Source organism: Neodiprion pinetum, chromosome 6, assembly GCF_021155775.2.
Source record: "Neodiprion pinetum isolate iyNeoPine1 chromosome 6, iyNeoPine1.2, whole genome shotgun sequence".
In the NCBI taxonomy this organism is placed as follows: domain Eukaryota; kingdom Metazoa; phylum Arthropoda; class Insecta; order Hymenoptera; family Diprionidae; genus Neodiprion; species Neodiprion pinetum.
In genome coordinates, this window is record NC_060237.1 from 18,378,560 (window position 1) to 18,397,329 (window position 18,770).

Consider the following 18,770-nt stretch of genomic DNA (forward strand, 5'->3'; position numbering starts at 1 on the left):
GCGAGCGTGCGAGACAGAGAAAGGTACTCGTCCAACTATTCCCCTCTCTGTGCCGTTTTCCACTAACGCGAAAGGGTATACGGCTTCCTCCATGGTATATGCTCTAAGGCCGTGTTCGTAAATTGACCGACAGTACTCAAAATTCCCTAGGACAGAGTCAGAGCTATTCACGAACTTGGAAGCGCAAAAGAGATAAAAGATTGCTGACAGTACTGTCAGTCAATTTTCGAACACGGCCCAAGTAGTTACCTATCCCATCGACCTCGCGAAAAATACAGCCGAAGTGATGAGAGAGAGATATATATACATATATATATATGAGAGATACTCTGTCTCTCTCACGCTACATTATATTGGCTGAGAGGAAACGTATATATATAACGGTAACTAATCAAAATGCGTGGAATATATTGTTCACTAGATTTCATGCATTTGATTAGTTACGCTGGACCGCGCTCCACACCGCCGCGCCTATGTGAACTTAGTCCAAGAATTGAAAAATTTAGGGTTGTTTATTGAAAGTGTGAACAAACGGAGAAAATGAAGAAGCGAAAAGAAAATCAAGTAAAATGGTAGCAGTTCTTCGAGGTAAGAAAATAATCTAATTCCTTCTCATTATTCTAGAATCGTGCACTCAAGCATAATTAAGATACCTTTGGATACGTTTATTACCGCACAGATCATACTGAAAATATCGCAATGTTTCCAGGGCCTTTCTACTATACAATAAACAATAATAAGAAAGATAATAATACTTGATTCATTTCGATACATTACATGTATTACGATTGTAGAATAATGAGAATTAATTAAATTATTTTCTTAAACTTGAACAGCTACTCATAGAGCTCAGACAATCTCTATGGAATGCGCTGCGAGCAACATATCAAGAGTAACAGCCGAAAAACGTAGGATTTCGTTCGTAATTCTTCTGCTGTGCGTCCTACGCTCTTTTTGATACCTTTCTCGCATTCCTGAGAGTCCAACTGGTGAAAAAAGAGTCCTGCAAAAACGATTCTGAAATAAAAAGTTTCTGAATTGTAAAAATCGCACAACAGCACCCTAACCCTTTTGGATTTTTTCAGTAAAAATTTGGCCAATTTTGAAAAATAGTTAAATTAATTCTTTGATGCACTGTATTGACGTGATTTTCCGAGAGAAATCAATTGTGCTTCGTCCAAATACGCCATCAGCTACTTCGTCTCGCTTTTTCATTTTCTCCATTGTTTCATACTTCCAATTAACAATCCAAGATTTTAAATTCTTCGAATAAAAATGTAATTGAAATCAATTGACCTTAACACGTTGATTTCGACGTGCGGCATTTTGCCGTTGCATCGGTACCTATTTTAATGAGTGACTTTTCCCGGCGATGGCGTGGTGCTGCCGCGTCATTTGATGCCCGTAAAAATCCAGCCTAAGGGTGCTATTTCATGAGCAGTAAAAAGCAGCAGCAGCAGCAGTTTTACCCTATCACTTCCGGTGCAAGTTTCTGCTGCTCGCAGTTCAGTTTTTCGAGCCACAAGCCACAAGATCACAAGAATCAATAGAAATGAGAAATAAATACTCCAATACTTTCACACACGATCCCACGATTCTGCTGCGTGTCACTGGTCTTCACGTTTAAATTGAGGTTAGGTTCGAGACGATACGACCATGATGCGACGTTCCGCAACAATTACTGCTATCACGATCTATTTCATGAGCAGCGCTGCTGCTGCGTAAGATTACCAGACTGATGCTAGTGAAAACTAGTAAGTTACTAAACCACTGCTGCTTTTTACTGCTCATGAAATAGCACCCTAAGATGGCATAGCACTGCGAGAGGATTACACCCGTGGTAAGACTCATGATTATATTAATGTTAATGTAATTCTATTCGTTTAAGTTCATGTATTCTGCACTAAAATATAGGCAACAATATTCTGCTTTACAGATACTCGAATATTATAATGTGGACAGTAACGTAAATAAACTATCTTCAGAATTATAGATATTTAAGTATTATAATATGAATAAAGATATTCCGGTGTATAGTATGAGTAAACAACACTTAAGTATGAATAAACAATATTTTTTATATGGAAGTTTAAAATATTAATGTATGCATAGACAATATTCTGGTCATTGGCATTTGGGTATTATGATATGAAAAATAATATTCATGGTTATAGATATCTAGGTATTGAGATATAAGTAACAATATTTTTGGGTTCAGGGTGTGGATTATTTGCATGGTATTCTTGTCGACTAAACTACTCCTTGTAGGTGGGACTGCTTATAATGTGACGTCAATCTATGCTCGTTCCGAAATTAGCTGGCAGTGCTAAAAACTCCCTAGGACAGAGGCAAAGCTACTCAAGAAGTCAGCAGAGACAAAAACTTGTTGAAAGCACTCGTTGCACTGGAAGCTAATAGCGATACGCACCCTAAATTAATGTTGAATAACACTTTTGTATAGATAAGATTGTATTTCAGTGGTTTGTCGGTACTTCGCTGTCGCAGTGTCGCACTGCATGCTGCCGCAGCATTTTGCTGCCCATGAAAATCTAGCCAAAAGAACGGTGCCGATATTATGAGGAAAAAAATTGGTCGCAGGCCGGTCGAATGTTACTATGATCCAAGGAATAACTGAATACGAGCTGTCAGCTATAAGTTGTTGAGTACTATCACCGTACCACAAATGTAACGTCGGATTGATGAATGTTTAATTTTAACAAGTATTTATCGTAATTGAATATTAATGAAATGGAGCAAAGAAAGCCAAGGTGATACTTGAATTGTTATTGATGAAATGATAAAGCCAATAGATTTAAAATAATTTAGGTTAAGTCAATCTAACTTGTAGAAAATTAATTACAATAAATAATTATAGGATTCGAAAAGGGGGTTACAAGCCGTCTAGGCAGAAAGATGAGGTCTCTAAAATCTCAGAAACAGGAAAAGATTCAGGCAGTAAACCCGACCAAACTCCAGTCATTAAAAAATTAAATCCAGAAGATTACGATTACACGAATTCTGACAAAACGCAATTTGCCCATTTGAAACGAGAAACGCAGGAGGCTGATATATTGAACAATGCCCCTACAACAAATTCTCGTACTCGTCGTAAAGTTGTATCGAATTGGAAAAAATATGAGGAAATACCAGATACAGAATTTCCAACAAAAGATTTTCAAACGCTGTTGAATGTTCCAATATCTGAAGGCGGACATTTCATTTTTAAGTCTGAAAAAAATTGGGCAATCGAAGTCTCCAAGTATTCCGATTTATTTTCATTAAATGTTAAAAAACTTGCCAGAGATATTAACTGCGTTCCATTCACTGAATATATTGATGTAGAAGATAAATATTTCACGGTAAGTGGCAGCTTTTAAATTATCCTAAATTATTACTTGAATTGAATATACTTCTCAAGGCTCGTAAACTGCCCAATACTTGTTGCAGGCTGATCAGCTAATGAAGTTTCAGAATCTTGCTGAAATGTCCAGATCAGATGCTATTGAGGTTGATAACAACATTGTCCAAATTTTGATGGATATTAAAAGAGAAACTGTTGCTGAAAATCAAGATATAGACAGTGGAAGTGAACCTGAAGTATCAATTGAAATTCATGAGATGGCTCAAGGAAAGGAAACAATAGAGGAAGATTTAGATTTTCTTCTTTCATTAAAGGAACCTGTTAAACTTGATCAGGCTAAAATTGCTCCACCTACTTACCAAATTAAAACTGAAGGTGGGAGTCTATTGCATTTGTCTACATTTATAGTTAGAAATGCCGTTTTTACCATTTCTTTTAAATTGCTGTACTTATTTATTTATTCTGTTAACAGAGGAAAAAATCCCGAACTCTTCGGCTCCTGTGAAATCGATTGATCTTGAAAAATGGCTGGATTCAATTTTGGACAGTTAGAGCCTGTAATAGAGAATAAAATGAAAACAAAATGAGTTGTGATACGTCATTTTCTTAAAGTTAAACACTACCCTGTAAAATTTTCGAACTAGTAAATAATTAAATGTGAACACACGCCTTCAGTAGCACCAGATTTATACAGATAGAATCAGGATGAGGAATGGTTTTCTTTTCAACTGATTTATTTAGCAATATTCTACACCATTTTTACCCAATTTCTATAGTAACATATTGTTGATGGAGGAAGACTAGAAAAAAATTGACACCAAACCTCCATATATAAGTATATGAATATGTACACACACACACACACATGCATATACATGTATGCATGTATGCATATATAGAGTAGTAAATTGATCATAAAATATGAAAGTTAAACCTGAGAATGATGTGGAATTGTACTAACCTTTGATTGAGCAATTATTACTCTCCTATAGTCTATCAATAATTGAAAATAACAACTTCTACTTTCAAGCTTTCAAGTTATAGAACATGATCATTATGAACATACATGTCTTGAGAATTTGCGGATTAATTCCTGATAAGGTGAAAAATATGGGAATTTATAAATTATGTAGAATAACATATTAAAATGATATCAAAACGAAAGCTAATCCGAAGAAAAATACTACTTTTTATAGGTACTTCCTAGTTAAATAAATAACTTCTTCTCATACTATGAATAAGATGTAGCAAGAGTATTTTGGGGTTCGTTAGTACGTCTCTGATAATCATTTGTCATACTTTCAAGCGCCAGAAATTTTAAGATTTCAAAATGACAATGTATTTATATTCTACGCTCAAGTCATACCGCTTATGAATAACATTCCGTATTAAAAAATATAGCATTGAAACATGTTTAAGTCTGTCACTAAGCACAACGAAATAAAAAATTTTACATTCTCACATTACTAATTTAAAAAAATAGTAACTTTGCAATAAGTCAAAGATCGTTGTCATTACGTATATTTATATTTGCCTGCACAATCAGATTTTTATGGCATTGATATAGTTCGTACCATGATGGTACACATATATAGGTGGTTATGTATATTAGATTTTTTCAAAAACTCATTATACTAAAGACACCGTACAATCATAACTGTTAGAAGTGGTTGTTTTTATATTTTTTTGTTCCAAGCATGGTTGAAAATTCCGTTCGGTTTTCCAGCAAAATCAATTTTTTCTCCAATTGAACGACTTTTTTTTTCAGTAGCGAGTATCCTCAACTTATTTTTAGTTTCTTAAATCGGCCTGGTACACATAGATGAATCACTTTGTATCTCAACAGCTTGGGGGCATTTTACCACGTTTCTATTTATATATGGAGTCATTTATCAAATACTGGCCACCCCGCTTTCAAGAAAGAGGGCGGCTTATTCAGGCTTCAGGTAAAATCGACTGCATCAGTCGCAATCGTGGCCAGTATTCAATAAAAAACTCTGGACACATCCCATATGCCAGGCATCAAGTTGAAATGAATTTAAACTAATGTGATTACAAAAAAGTTTCGAAGAGTACTCACATGAATCTTGAACCTCGTTGAAACATTCTTATTAACCGAAATTCTTAGTTGATAATACAGTGTTAAGCCTAGTCGGCATTTTTTAAAAGACAGCAGCGCCAGCCATCAAATCATCTGTCGAGTTGTCTTCATTGTCAATGTTGACTGCTTCCGTTGCAGTTTCTGGTGGTGGTGGCATCAAGGGATTCAGAGTGTTTAGTATTGATTTTTTCCCTCGCTTAGTAGGTGAGTTGATAGCTTTTTCGTCCTCTGTTTGTGCCGGGCATTCAAAATGTACGCAATGAAATACCTACATGAATATAATAAAATGAACATATTACTATGAATACCTTTAGTAAAGGGCAAAGTTATCCATTCAATATGAATCTTATGCCTGCATCACCTCACCTTTTTTCAGATCATTGACAATGAAATAATATGCGGATAATATTGATGATTTAAGAAAAAATGAGATTAATGCAGTTTATTAAATTTTAACTCACTTCATTGGCAGTGTTGTGTGTGCCAACAATGCGAATGAAAACAACTGGTCTTGGCGGATGAAAGCGAAGCGTTTGCCAAGATCGACAAGCTTCTTTTGTTTTATCTGCAACAACCTCCCAGTCCCATGAATTACCAGACACTTCAATGTAGTATGAGTAAGAACGTTCATCGCAATCCCAAAGCAGCAATCTAATGAAATAAAACAATTATTTTCATTTATATTTACTTTACAAGTAAATATGCCTATCTCGAATACTAATTAACGTAAATTTAGCAATTCATTTTGGTAATTGACTTTAACCCAAAGAAAAGCAAAAAGAGGAAATGGATTTCCAACTATTGCTTCAAAATCAAAATTAATTTTGAACAAGAATTTCAACCATAAAGGATAGTTTGCAAAAATCATACCGCATAGAGTCAATCATATATGGTTGTCCAAGTTGTACTAAAATGGCACCAGACCCAAGCTGATGGCATGTGTATCCGCTGTCCCAATCATAATTGGATGTATCACCGTTCAACAAAGCATTGCGAGACCTAATTATACAGGGTTTATGATCAGTTCATGAATAAAGTTTCTATATTTCATTATTTAATACCCCAAAAGTAATTCATAAGTATCATGACACGTAGAGACTCAGTATCATAATCTAAACATGCATTCTATGGTACCTGACCTGCTGACACCTTCTGTAACACTAGCACTTCGCTCCATTGTAGCAATGTTTCGTATTGGCACAACGAAACCTTTAGACAACTTGACTGGCTGGTGTGTGTAGTATGCCTCGAAACTGACCACATGAAACACCTAATCACAAAATAAATGAGAGGTGAAATTTCAATTTTCCGCGTTTAAATAAGATAGTTCTGAAACTGTTTCTTAAAAAATATAAGCAATACTTTTAATAATTATAATTTCAGATTCTTATTAATTCGACTCAGGATGCAAACGTTTTGTAAGCATCTTTTTTTCGCTATTTTAGTGCATGGAAAATTAAATGAAAACTTAGATTCTGAATAAATTTTATACTTTACTTACTTTGTTTACAGTGTTGTTGGTTCCAACTATACGTATGTAAGAGACAACTCTTTCTTCAAAGTATAGGTACTGCCAGCTACGGCAAAAGTATTCTGTATGATCAATTACTCTAACCCAATCTTTCTGGTCCATCGATACCTAATGTAAAAAATACAAAAGTAGTAAACTTACGAATTCAACATTAATGAAAGTATATAATTGATTACTTTCTTCAAAAAAATTTGATTACAGTATCGTTGATCTAGTAGATCCATTCGCAGTTACAATTCTGAAATCAATAGTTTCGAAAATAAACTAAAAATACTGAATGTGTAGGAATACTGTTTGGTACATGACAAAAACACTATAAAGGTCAAAAAATTTACCAAGTACGCATTTTTACTTGGACAGCACATGAGGTTATAGCATTAATATCATACGAGGCATACAAAAAGAAATCAAATACAGGGCAAAACATTATACATGTCAACAATTCCACTGAGTATGTACTTTTAAATTAATAGAAAATTGAGCGTAAAAGCTAATCGCAAGTCTCTGTTATGTAATGCAAAAGTATAGCCAAACACTATACAACTTCCTCACAAGTATGGATCTCGAATTCGGCTCTAACTTTCGTCTAATGATATCGAAAAATCACTCCAAAGCAATATACTTGGTGGGCACGTTCTTTTTTCCAGTCAGCCTTCCACACCTTAATTCACCTTGTGAAAAAAGAGGACATACCAATGTACACGACCTGGAACTGTTTCATCAAAGGAGACCCTACAATGTCCAGTCAGCTTCTAGTTTGTATATGCTTAATACTGTTAGGATTTCAAGTATTTTGACTGTCATTAGCATTCAACTATACTATACACTTTTATTGAAAGACACCTTACAATGTGCAGTAGGGTGTCCCTTAACAAGGGTGTTTTCGAATTTTTATGCTTCCAGGGGCTCAAACGCTTCCACATCGATAAAAATAAATGCTCTAAAAATTTCAGCTCTTAATATTAACTCTAAGATAGTTCGCTTTCCAGCTAAAGTTTCTTATGGAAATGACATGTAAAAAATATATGTTGTTCTTTTAAACTGTGTACGTTGGTGACGAATTAACCTACAATAATGAGAAGTACATATTTTTGTAGATAATTCGACGCTCTATAAAAAAGGTCTCTTACAATTTTTTACTAAGACTACTGGTTCGAAAGTTATTCGAGCTCAAAGTTTAATTTATATAAAATTATCAATGTTATCGAGTATATTTAAAGGATTAGCAGTTAAGTTAATTGAAGATTATCACAATATTCTGACTAAAAATCCAGAACAGCAGCAGTTTATAGTCAAATTTTTATCAGAATATAAACAAAACTATACTGATACTCGAAAATGTTCAATCGTTGAAAATATGAAAATTGACTCTTAAAATTTGTTATTATTTAAAAAATTTTCATTTTTCAGTGTCAACATTTATCTAATTTAATTAATTTAAGATAAATATGTATTGGTTATCATACCAAAAGCTCATAATATAAACTGTAATTGATCTGAAATAAAATAACCTGCAGGAAAAATGAAATATATTTCATCATACAACTGCTAATCCTTTAAATATACTCGATAATATTGATAATTTTATATAAATTAAACTTTGAGCTCGAATGACTTTTGAACCAGTAGATTTAGCAAAAAATCGTAAGAGACTTTTTTTTATAGAGCATCGAATTTTACAAAAATATGTACTTCTCATTATTGTAAATCAATTCGTCACCAACGTACACAGTTGAAAAAAACAACACATATTTTTTACATGTTATTTCCATAAGAAACTTTAGCAGGAAAGCAGACTATCTTAGAGTTAATATTAAGAGCTGAAATTTTTAGAGGATTTTTTTTATCGATTTGGAAGCATTCGAGCCCCTGGAAGCATACAAATTCGGAAACACCCCTGTTAAGGGACACTCTAATGTGCAGTCACTTTATGGTTTTTAAATATATAGTACTATTTCTTAAGCGCGCAGTATAGAAACATATCAATGCTAAATCATGTTGATTAGTCAGTTGCTCAAATTTCGAGTGATCTTTCTTATTATTTTCAAAGTTAATACGTCGTTTGGATTGACATCCACCATTAATCTGAGACTTAATCTACCTCTCAGGAATATTATGCCTGTTGTATCATAGATATAGTTTTTAACTGCATCTGCACATAGTTTCCATAATTCGGTTTCCAAGAATTAAAGTACGAGTGAATTAGTTTGTAATATTCATTCAATATACAAGTTAATACGCACGAATCTCTATAGAACAAATATCTCATTCTGTCATTAAAAATTTGGTACAAAAAATAATAATATTTCAACATAAAACAAGAACAGCGTTAAATTATAAGACACAGTGTGCCTCCCCAGTATGGACGCTATGCAATCATTTTCCGATATCACTAAGGAAAACAGTGACATGCGAAGTTGCAATTCATATTTGTGAGGCGATTGTATAGTGCTTAGCTCTATTTTTTAATTTCATAACAGAGACTGACGATTAATTTTCGCTCTCAAGTTTCAGTGCATTTCATGATTCACGAAGAGGAACGCAACTACAGGTAGAATTAAGATTTAATTCCAACATTCTGATAAAGGAGACTGTAAACATGATTGTATTATACATTGATATGTTAATTATGTATGTTTAATGTGTTATCGATATGATGTTAAAGGATATTTCAAAATCTAAAGACTTTGCTTCCCACCTCCAACGAATTTGTCTTTTAAATTCGAAGAATTCACTTCCAGCAGTTTGTAAGAAATCGCACTATACACTGGTTGTAGAAAAAAATCAATAACTGTACTACCCATATTCCAATTTTCTTCAAAATCAATAGCAATCAAGATATTAATGACACAAATCTACCATCTAAATTTCAAAACTATTGGTCGAGCTGTTCAGCTGGTATAATTAATCTGTATTTTGACGCACTCAATGACCTGACATCTATTGGTAGGGGGGTACTGCCAAAATTTTTAGTAAATTGTTGCAGTTGAAAAATCTGACGGTGTAGTTTTCATAATCTAATAAGACATGGTTACAGAAATCGGTTCCATATTATTATATCTTTTTAAGAAAACAAGATTTAGATAGTATGAGCATACTCTTCAAATTTCATGTTCACATATGAGGAACCGCTAATTTTATGGTTCCTAGAGGTAAACTGCGGTTTGCAATATAAATAATTACTTCATTCTGCATGGATGGATTTCGAGATTTGAATGATGGAAACCTACGTTTGAAATTTCATTTTCATATGTGCCACGATTCGATAGATATCGTGTCTCCAAGACAACATATCAACGATCTGCGACGAAGGAGAACAATTGTTCATCATCTTTAAAGGTTAATAACTTAAAAGCCGCCAGGCCGAAACCGTTCAAAATTTATAGGGCACGTTCGTTATGCCTGTCAAATATGATGCTTTTTTTATTTATGTAAAATGTAGCAGCTAGTTTAGCCAGGTAAATGATTCCTAGCAGCATTCGCCACCTTATGGAAACTTGATGACGATTCAGTTCTGTGAACGTTGATTTAGAGTTAAAGAAATTTCGATTGAATACAATTTTGATACGGACCTAAGTCTTATTATAATAAAAATAAATAAAAGAAACTTTGACATTAAAGTTGCATTACTAACAAAAAATTTATATAAAAATGTCAGTGATTTTAACACTCAACACTTACCTCCAAGTAATAGGAATACGATCGCAGATCTCTATCCCACAACAGCATCTTCACGTGATTTATAATACATTGCGTTCCCAATTTAATTAAAATTCCGTGTCCGTGAGAATCTGTTATAGCATGTCGAGTGTACCTGTGTAAATGAAGTTCAGATAATTAACAAAATTAGTTTTTAAAATATTCTTTTTATTCAAGACTCGAGATATATTTAAGAAATTATAAACGTATAACTAATTCATTGGATAAATTTTAGCCGGCTCACATAAATTCAAGGAAAGACATTTATCACACAGTTTTTGTTAATATCTTATAATCATTTTTAAAACAGTAATGACATACCCTCGTTCCATGTCATAATTGTGAGTGTCACCGTCGAGTAAAAAACTACGCATTTCACCCTGTAAAACTTGGGCACCAAGTCTGGGATGGGCTACATTCTCTTCGATCAGAAGACGACCACGATAGTTCAATTCCGAGTCTTTTGTTTGTGTTCTTTCTGTAATTGCATCTAAAATAGCCTCTGATGATACTAGCCCAGTCGGTCGAACGATATTCAATAAATCTTTCAGATCAATTAATCCTAGTCGGACCTGACCTGAAAAACAGTTGTCAGTTATCGTAAAATGTAGCTCAATAGACTTATGTCTAAACTAAGTAGTTTTCACAACATTCAAATTTACAATAAAATGGAATATGCTGATTTTAACTGAAATGAAACTACTTTATACTTGGTTTTGACAATATTTACAACAACATAATGCAATAAATGCTCTTGCCTACAACATCCCTAGCACGCAGATCCGGATTTGCTTTCACCCAAGCCTGCACAGCTAGGAACACGTCAATTTCTGGGGCATAGAATGAATTTCGCGCTATCAACTCATTCAAAGCACTCGGGCTTAGTTGTAAAAAAGTCTCGTGCTGTATGACTTCAAGAGCATGTTTGTCCATGTATGCATGACACACCTGTAAAAGAAAATAATTACTTGTCAGAAGATTACTAATAGCGATATAGTCAGAAAACGTCACTCTTTATAGTAGATTTGATACGGATTTTAAAAATCACATATCAATGCCATGGCAAGGTCTATTGTATTATAGTAGTGGCATCAAATATTTTGACACATATTTTGTTGATGCGATGACCAAAAATATCTAAACTGAATGTAGCAGCTTGAAGAGTAAATCAAAAATTGTGATGACTATTGTTTTAGCCTGGTTTGGTCGTTCATTCAATGAGAATGTGTTTTCTATGAAAATTGTTTATTCAATCCACAAATATACTAGATTATGACCAGGAGCAGCAAAAGCACTATGGTAGGTGTAGAGCACTCCACCCCACAAAATTTAGTATATTTGATATCTGCAGTTTTAACAAATTCAATTTTGTTTCAATTACTTGAAAATCAGCTATGCTACAAAATCACTTAGACAATGTAGCTATAATCCGAAATTCACCAAGATATAGCTGAAGAATTAGATCTTGAGCTTTTGGTACGTCGAAATGAAATAAAAGTGTAGTTTGTATTGGAAAAACTGAAAAGTTTAACGGTGTTATTTTATGCTAGTCCAAATTAATTCCCACAATTACACTCAGCTTCACACCTTGGAAATGTACGTTGTGCCTCCCCTGAAAATGCGAGATCTGAGTTTACCTGGAAAGCGAATTTTTCAAATCGTACATCATATTTTCGAATGGACGAGCCTTTCCCCAGAGGCAAATACGATCAGTCAGTTATCATGCAAAATGTGTTCTATGAAATGAACGACCTCAGTATCGTCTTGAGGTTGAATATGCAAGAATGAAAATGCATTTAAAAATATTTTATCATGCAAACTCGCGATGGTTGTTTCATGTAAAATTTGCACAGGGATTACATGTTGAAAATGACATGAACACTTTCGTACCTAGTTTAACTACAAAAAATAACATTGAAACTACATACATATATGTGGAACAATTTACTTACTGTTATTTCAATGTTGAACTTACCTTAGATAAAAATTCAAGCTGATACAGACGAGCTGCATCGAATATAATACAAACATTTTTAATGTTGAGAATTTCCCTCAAGTAATCAGAGACTGAGGTTTCCAAATCTAAAAATCCATATTGATGAGCCAACCCCAGTATGTCCAAGATGACCTAAGCAACACACATTGAAAAAGCAATTAGCTATATTATACAGTTAATTTTCGGAAATATATAATTTGTAGTCAGTCTCACTTCTTCACGTTGATTGGCGAGAGACATATGGCCAGTGTAAATGTATTTAAGCAGTCCTTTGAAAGCTGGTAAAGTGGTTCCTTTCAATTCAATTTCTTGTTGATTTGACTCCTTCAATCCTCCATACAAAAGTGCGCGAAAATATTGACTTCGAGCAGCCAAGATCACCTTGTGAGCATTAAACCGCTGACCAGCAACAACCAATGTTACATCTGAGTAATCATCTGATAAGTACAAGGCACCAATGTCGTCCGACAAAAAATTAATGTGTTCTATTTCACCGGATGAAGGACCCAGGTGATGGTGCGAGCTCATCTTGGGTACCAAACCCGACTGTTATTTCTAGAAGTAAACAACGATTTTATGATTATCTTTTGACATCAAAAGATATGCAAACATCCATGATTAAACTTGTCAACCGGCTCTCATCGATCATAATAATGCAGAATTCAAGTCAGGCTCAATCATTCACAAACTGGCAATTAATATAACTACCAATAACTTATTTAAGAGAAGAAGAAACAAGGTATGTACATATATGTATAATAAACGTTTAGATCTTAGTCAATTCATTATTATATTTGCAGAACAATTGAAAAGACTGGAACTAATTCCAAATTTAAGATGCTTATTTGACGAAAACTAACGTAATGGACCAATTATTCTGTATAAATAAATAAACTGAATAAAAATATTGATATTGATTTATATGACCTCAAGGAATTTGATTCGTGTTTGTCAACATTGACTAGGAAATATTTATAGCTTCATTAAAATGAAACATCTTCCTAATATCCGGATAAACAAATTTTTATTGTTGTATGTATTGTAGGCTTACACATGACTGTTTTTCAGTTATTAGATCATCGGAATGTTTGTTTAAATCAATTTTATGCAAACAAGTTGGAAGATATTATAAAATATATCAAGTTTGATAAATATTTAAAACTCGAGTAAAAGGCATGTTGTGTTTTGACGTTCGGATTAATAGGATTAGATGTTGGTGGTATTAATATGCTTTTCAAGTCATAATATGAAATCACAGTATTCGTCGAAGTAACCTTGAATTTTGGAATATACCAAGGTTAAGAGAAAAAATAACTGGTATCCCTGAATGTTATTATGACAGAATAGTTGTTTGATGTAATCTTATCTGAAACTATGTATTATACCAAAACGTGGACGAAGAAAACGAACTAAACGAACGATGTCCGAAGCGAGAAAGTTATGAATAACAGTTGGTCAATGTACGATTTAAAAACATGAAGAAGATCATATACAATATACATATATTTTCCACTCACTGAGATCAATCGTTTCTGGTCATCAAATAATAAGGGAATATCGAAAATTTCCAAGTGCTATAGTATCTGGTTCACTTCAATCCGACATGCAGTCTTCGATCACGCCAAAAGTAAACAACACTTTCGAAACTACTTACACCACACGGTTAACTACTAACAAGATTAAGTTCATCTTATACAATACATAGCCAAATACACCTAAAGTTTTGTTAAATGGCTAATCAGTCATGCCAAGTTCACATAACTTGATTCTTCCGAAATATTTTGACAGTTGCGCAGATGCATTTAACCTATCCTGACCCGTCTTAACCAATCAAATATTCCAAAAGAGTTCCAAACACGGTCTTACATAGGGTGCGTTTCAAAACTAGCTGGTAGCGCTAAGAACTCCCTAGGACAGAGTCAGAGCTACTTACAAATTGGGCAGTGCAAAAGAGATAAAAGATGGTTGACAGCATTGGGAACTAATTTCGGAACGCACCTGAAGGAGTGCTTTCCATTTACTGACTCAAGTCGATTTGTGTCACTATTCTGATGTATTCCTTTGCCCAGATTGGCCGGTTACACCAGAAATAGCGACATAAGTCGATTTGAGTCTGTAAATGGAAAGCACCCAAGATAAACCCGAATTTCGGTGGTGGGGGCAGGCACACTTGGGTGCATCTTCACGAACAGCCGCGGCAGCGGCAGCGAGCACCGCGAACGCTGCGATAGCAAAAAACTACCGCTACCGATACATTTCCACGTGCAGTTTTTCGCTATGGCAGCGTTTGCGCTGCCCTCTGCAGCGGCATTTTGCTGCCCGTGAAAATCTAGATTATAAGTACGCTTACACGGCGCTGTATTCCGATTTTACTATGGCCAACATAGTGATGCCGGATTTAAAAATAGGTGTGAACCCGTCATATACGGTGTAAGGCGCCATTTACATGCATTTTTAAATCCGGTATTATCATGTCAGCCATAGTAAAACCGGAATAACTAAACGTACCAGTGATCTAGGGAGTGATATTGTAAAGTAGCGCGCTCTAGACGTGGCGAAGGTAAGATTCATTCAAAACTAACGTGTAGTTTATTGTCTTGTAACAACAAGTCAGTGAACGATACTTGTGGGGTAATTTGGATCGATATTGAGATCGATCATATTCAAAGTACTGTTTAAAATTCGAAAAAGATTCTGACAAGGCGAATGACACAGCAAATATTAATTCTCCCATTTTTATTACTGCACAAACAATCAAATAGTCTGAGCAACAGACATTTCTATGTAGTATTTATATTAGCCAAACTCAGCTGCAGTAGAAGTTATATCTATGTAGAAAGTGATTCAGCCAGATTAATGGTCTTTATCCGGATGAGGCAATAATTGAAAATTGCATTACAGTAGGCCGCAGGCCGTGTAAACGTATTACCTTACATCCATCCGGTACTCAAGAATATCACAATTTTTTTTCACACCACCACCCCCAGGGCCGGATTTAGGGGGGGGGGGCAACCGGGGCTACAGCCCCGGGGCCTCCACGAAAGAGGGGCCCCCACAATTGAGACTTCGAAAAAAAAAATTTTCAAATTCCAACTAGTATATAAACACTAGTAAAAAATTTTTTACGCTGTTTTCGCTTTTAGAAATTTTTCTTTCGCTGTTTTACCTTGCAAGTGGCAAGTGTGAGTTTTGTTTCTTTTTATTGTAATCTTCAAAAGCCAAATTATTCATTGAAAAGCTCAACGGAAAAAAATTGTCCACTTTATTTGGAAAATAATTTGGGGCCAGGGGGCCTCCACTCCTTTGTTGCCCCGAAGCCTCTCGACCTCTAAATCCGGCCCTGACCACCCCTGACTATATTTGTTTCTGTTTCGTTCTTTCGAAATTACAGAATAATTCGAATCTGATTCAATATGTAAATAATAATTGAAACACATCCATATCTGTATATTCGTATTTGGTAATTCTTTCCGTAAAAAGTGAATATCACCTTGTATTTTGGGTGGTAATTGAATATACATTGGAAAGAATTCCTGCTTCATTTATTTGTTTTTCTCTAAATCATCCTGTACTAACTTGGCTTTGAATGAATCCATAGATAGCATTTGCGCACGTTCCATTTTAAACTATTGTGATTTTTCGAACTGTTCCGAATTGCCATACATCTGCTTAGTCTCGTGGTGGAAAATTTCAAGTACTTGTAGATTTTCGCCTTTATTTCTCAAACGTTTCGAATTAAACTTGATAGTTACAAACTGATTGTGAGTCGAAGAACTGCAAATACACATGATGATCCACAAATAATTAAAACTGAATCTACTACAGCCAGTCAAATAACCGTTTTTAAACTTTCGTTTAAAATTCGCTGGGTATAACGTTATCATATCGCTATTCAAGATACTAGTCTTAAGGGGAGAGCCTGCTGTAGCAGGTAAAAAAAAATCGACATTCTTTATTGCCTCAATTGTCAGGAAAATGTCTCAAGAATGTACCCTGAGGTCATAGGTCAAAACTCCAAATATCACTAGAGCTACGAGAAGTTTTCTACTCGCACGTTGAGCGTACTAGTTTACATGACCCTGCTACCCGCTGCGCTTCGGTGCCTTTAAAAGCATTTTTCACGAACCGGTTTTTCGGAATTGGCGTGCAACAATTGCAATATAGTTGAAAAACTATTCATACGATCTTATTGAAATTATGAGATGTTTCAGAGTACTATATTTTCTCGCTGGCAAACGTTAAGTTTGATTAAATTTTATCAAATAAACCATTCATATCAACGAGAAATGAGTAAAAATTTGCGCCGACAAATTCACGTTTGCATTCCAAGCTGTATCATTTCAACAATTTTGGTATACACAAATCATCGGTATGTTTAATGTTTAACCTGGTGGGGTTAATGAGTCAATTCCGTCTAATATAAAGTTGGGAATCTAAGGTTTCTGTATTAGAGCATGTGATTAGACAAAATGGCTAGATGAATACACAATAAAAATATGATGCCAATGAATAGAAATTATGTGTAAAGTGTTAAAGATATAATTTCATTTGTTTAACGCTCAATATGAATTGTGATTTCAATTAGAAATTCGATTGTACTTAATTAAGTCGCTCGATTCGTTGTAATGGTTTATAAATCACTGGATAATTATAACGGAACAGATTCAACACGTAGTCCGTATTCTTCAAGCTGTTGTTGTCGCGTTTTATTTCGTGATTGAAGAAACAATTTCAGCAGAATTGAAATTTCGTATGATTTCGCGATTATTCCCAATATTTTTTCATTGCCTGGGATATCTTACAAATACAATTTTATTCACTTTTATTCGCTTATTCTTTAGAAAAAAACATGTTTTCAACGTTTGAGTTAAGAGAGCGGTGAATTATTTCGATTCAAGTTAATTATTTCGAACTAATATACATAAGCTGTGCATGTATGATTTATATACGAACTACTAGTATTCGTGTATCACTGCGGGCGATTGTATTGATAGCTTGATCTTATGTAATTAAAGTATATGTCATCCGCAGGAGTTAATCCGCAATACAAGACTATGTCCCACATACCTTTTATGGACATAGATTGAGCACTATGTATGCCCATTCACTTCAGTTAGCACTATACGTGTATACATTATCCTACGTGGGGTATTTTTACGGACTTAGACTAAATAACTAGTTTTAGTATTATAGCCAGTCTATATATAATATTGTTATTGACATGCATTCGTTAAAGCTGTTAATTATATAATCACTTTTCAATTAGCTGTCGTACTTCTTGTATTAATAAAATAATCACAATTTTAATAACTGAAAATGAATACTAAATAATGTAACCGGTTTATAGAAAATATTTATTTTTACCCCAATTAATACGGTCTACTTAGCAAATCTACAAATTGCTAACAAGCTTAAATTATGAGAGTCATACCCCTACTGAAAATTATTTTGTGATAAATCATGACCAAAATTCGGATGTATTTTATCACGAATACAAATTAATACATAAAAAATCACATGATAAATCATGAAGTATTGATTATAAGATAAAATACATAACAAATCATATTACGAAACTATAATTCGTCACATGATTTTTTATTTAATTTATTATACAATCTATACTTCAGAATTTATCTTGTGATTTATTATGCATTAAGTCGTATTCACATGTTAAATTGCATCGTAAAATACATCCGAATTTCGCTCACAATGTTATGTGATTAACCACAGAAAAATTTTCAGTACGGACTGGCCGTAATCTAGAATCGTTTGTGATGATATTTATAAAGAAACGTGTTTTTTTAAAAATGAAATTTGCAAAAAATATGTTCAGACTCATATTTATACACCTTATTTATTCAACTATTGTTTTAAGCAGTTTCATGCTTCTGATTCGAAAATAAATATATATATATAAATATATATACATACATATATATATATATATATATATATATATAAGTATATATTAGAAAACAAGAAACGAAATAAGTAAGCGTAGAAAATTTTGTTACACTTATACTACAGTAACTCACTAATAAAAATGTTATTATAATTTCTGAGGCTGTTAACAAAGGCT

The 18,770-nt window shown here is 33.9% G+C and overlaps 2 protein-coding genes across 5 annotated transcripts; one reads left to right on the forward strand and one right to left on the reverse strand.

The window, feature by feature from the left end:
* Window positions 1-2,552: 2,552 nt before the first annotated feature.
* LOC124222138 (Apoptosis and caspase activation inhibitor) lies at window positions 2,553-3,948 on the forward strand. 2 transcript variants are annotated; one of them, XM_046632786.2, is made up of 4 exons: window positions 2,553-2,768; window positions 2,876-3,359; window positions 3,472-3,736; window positions 3,834-3,948. In XM_046632786.2, exons 1-4 carry the CDS (start codon window positions 2,749-2,751, stop codon window positions 3,911-3,913), a joined length of 849 nt encoding a protein of 282 aa, XP_046488742.1. In that variant the 5' UTR covers window positions 2,553-2,748; the 3' UTR covers window positions 3,914-3,948. The 2 variants fall into 2 exon arrangements, with proteins under 2 accessions (XP_046488742.1, XP_046488740.1); XM_046632784.2 differs by having other exon boundaries at window positions 2,563-2,768; window positions 3,448-3,736.
* BTBD9 (BTB (POZ) domain containing 9) lies at window positions 3,236-14,507 on the reverse strand. Of its 3 annotated transcripts, XR_006883935.2 has the most exons (12): window positions 14,206-14,507; window positions 12,902-13,243; window positions 12,668-12,820; window positions 11,451-11,640; window positions 11,014-11,269; window positions 10,675-10,807; window positions 6,964-7,101; window positions 6,602-6,732; window positions 6,333-6,461; window positions 5,924-6,113; window positions 5,442-5,730; window positions 3,236-3,916 (listed from the first exon to the last, which is right to left on the reverse strand). XR_006883935.2 is itself a non-coding variant. In XM_046632736.2 (11 exons), exons 2-11 carry the CDS (start codon window positions 13,214-13,216, stop codon window positions 5,524-5,526), a joined length of 1,842 nt encoding a protein of 613 aa, XP_046488692.1. In that variant the 5' UTR covers window positions 13,217-13,243; window positions 14,206-14,507; the 3' UTR covers window positions 4,078-5,523. The 3 variants fall into 3 exon arrangements, 2 of the variants coding, with proteins under 2 accessions (XP_046488692.1, XP_068993103.1); XM_046632736.2 differs by lacking the exon at window positions 3,236-3,916 and having other exon boundaries at window positions 4,078-5,730; XM_069137002.1 differs by lacking the exons at window positions 3,236-3,916; window positions 14,206-14,507 and adding an exon at window positions 14,074-14,093 and having other exon boundaries at window positions 4,078-5,730.
* Window positions 14,508-18,770: the final 4,263 nt, after the last annotated feature.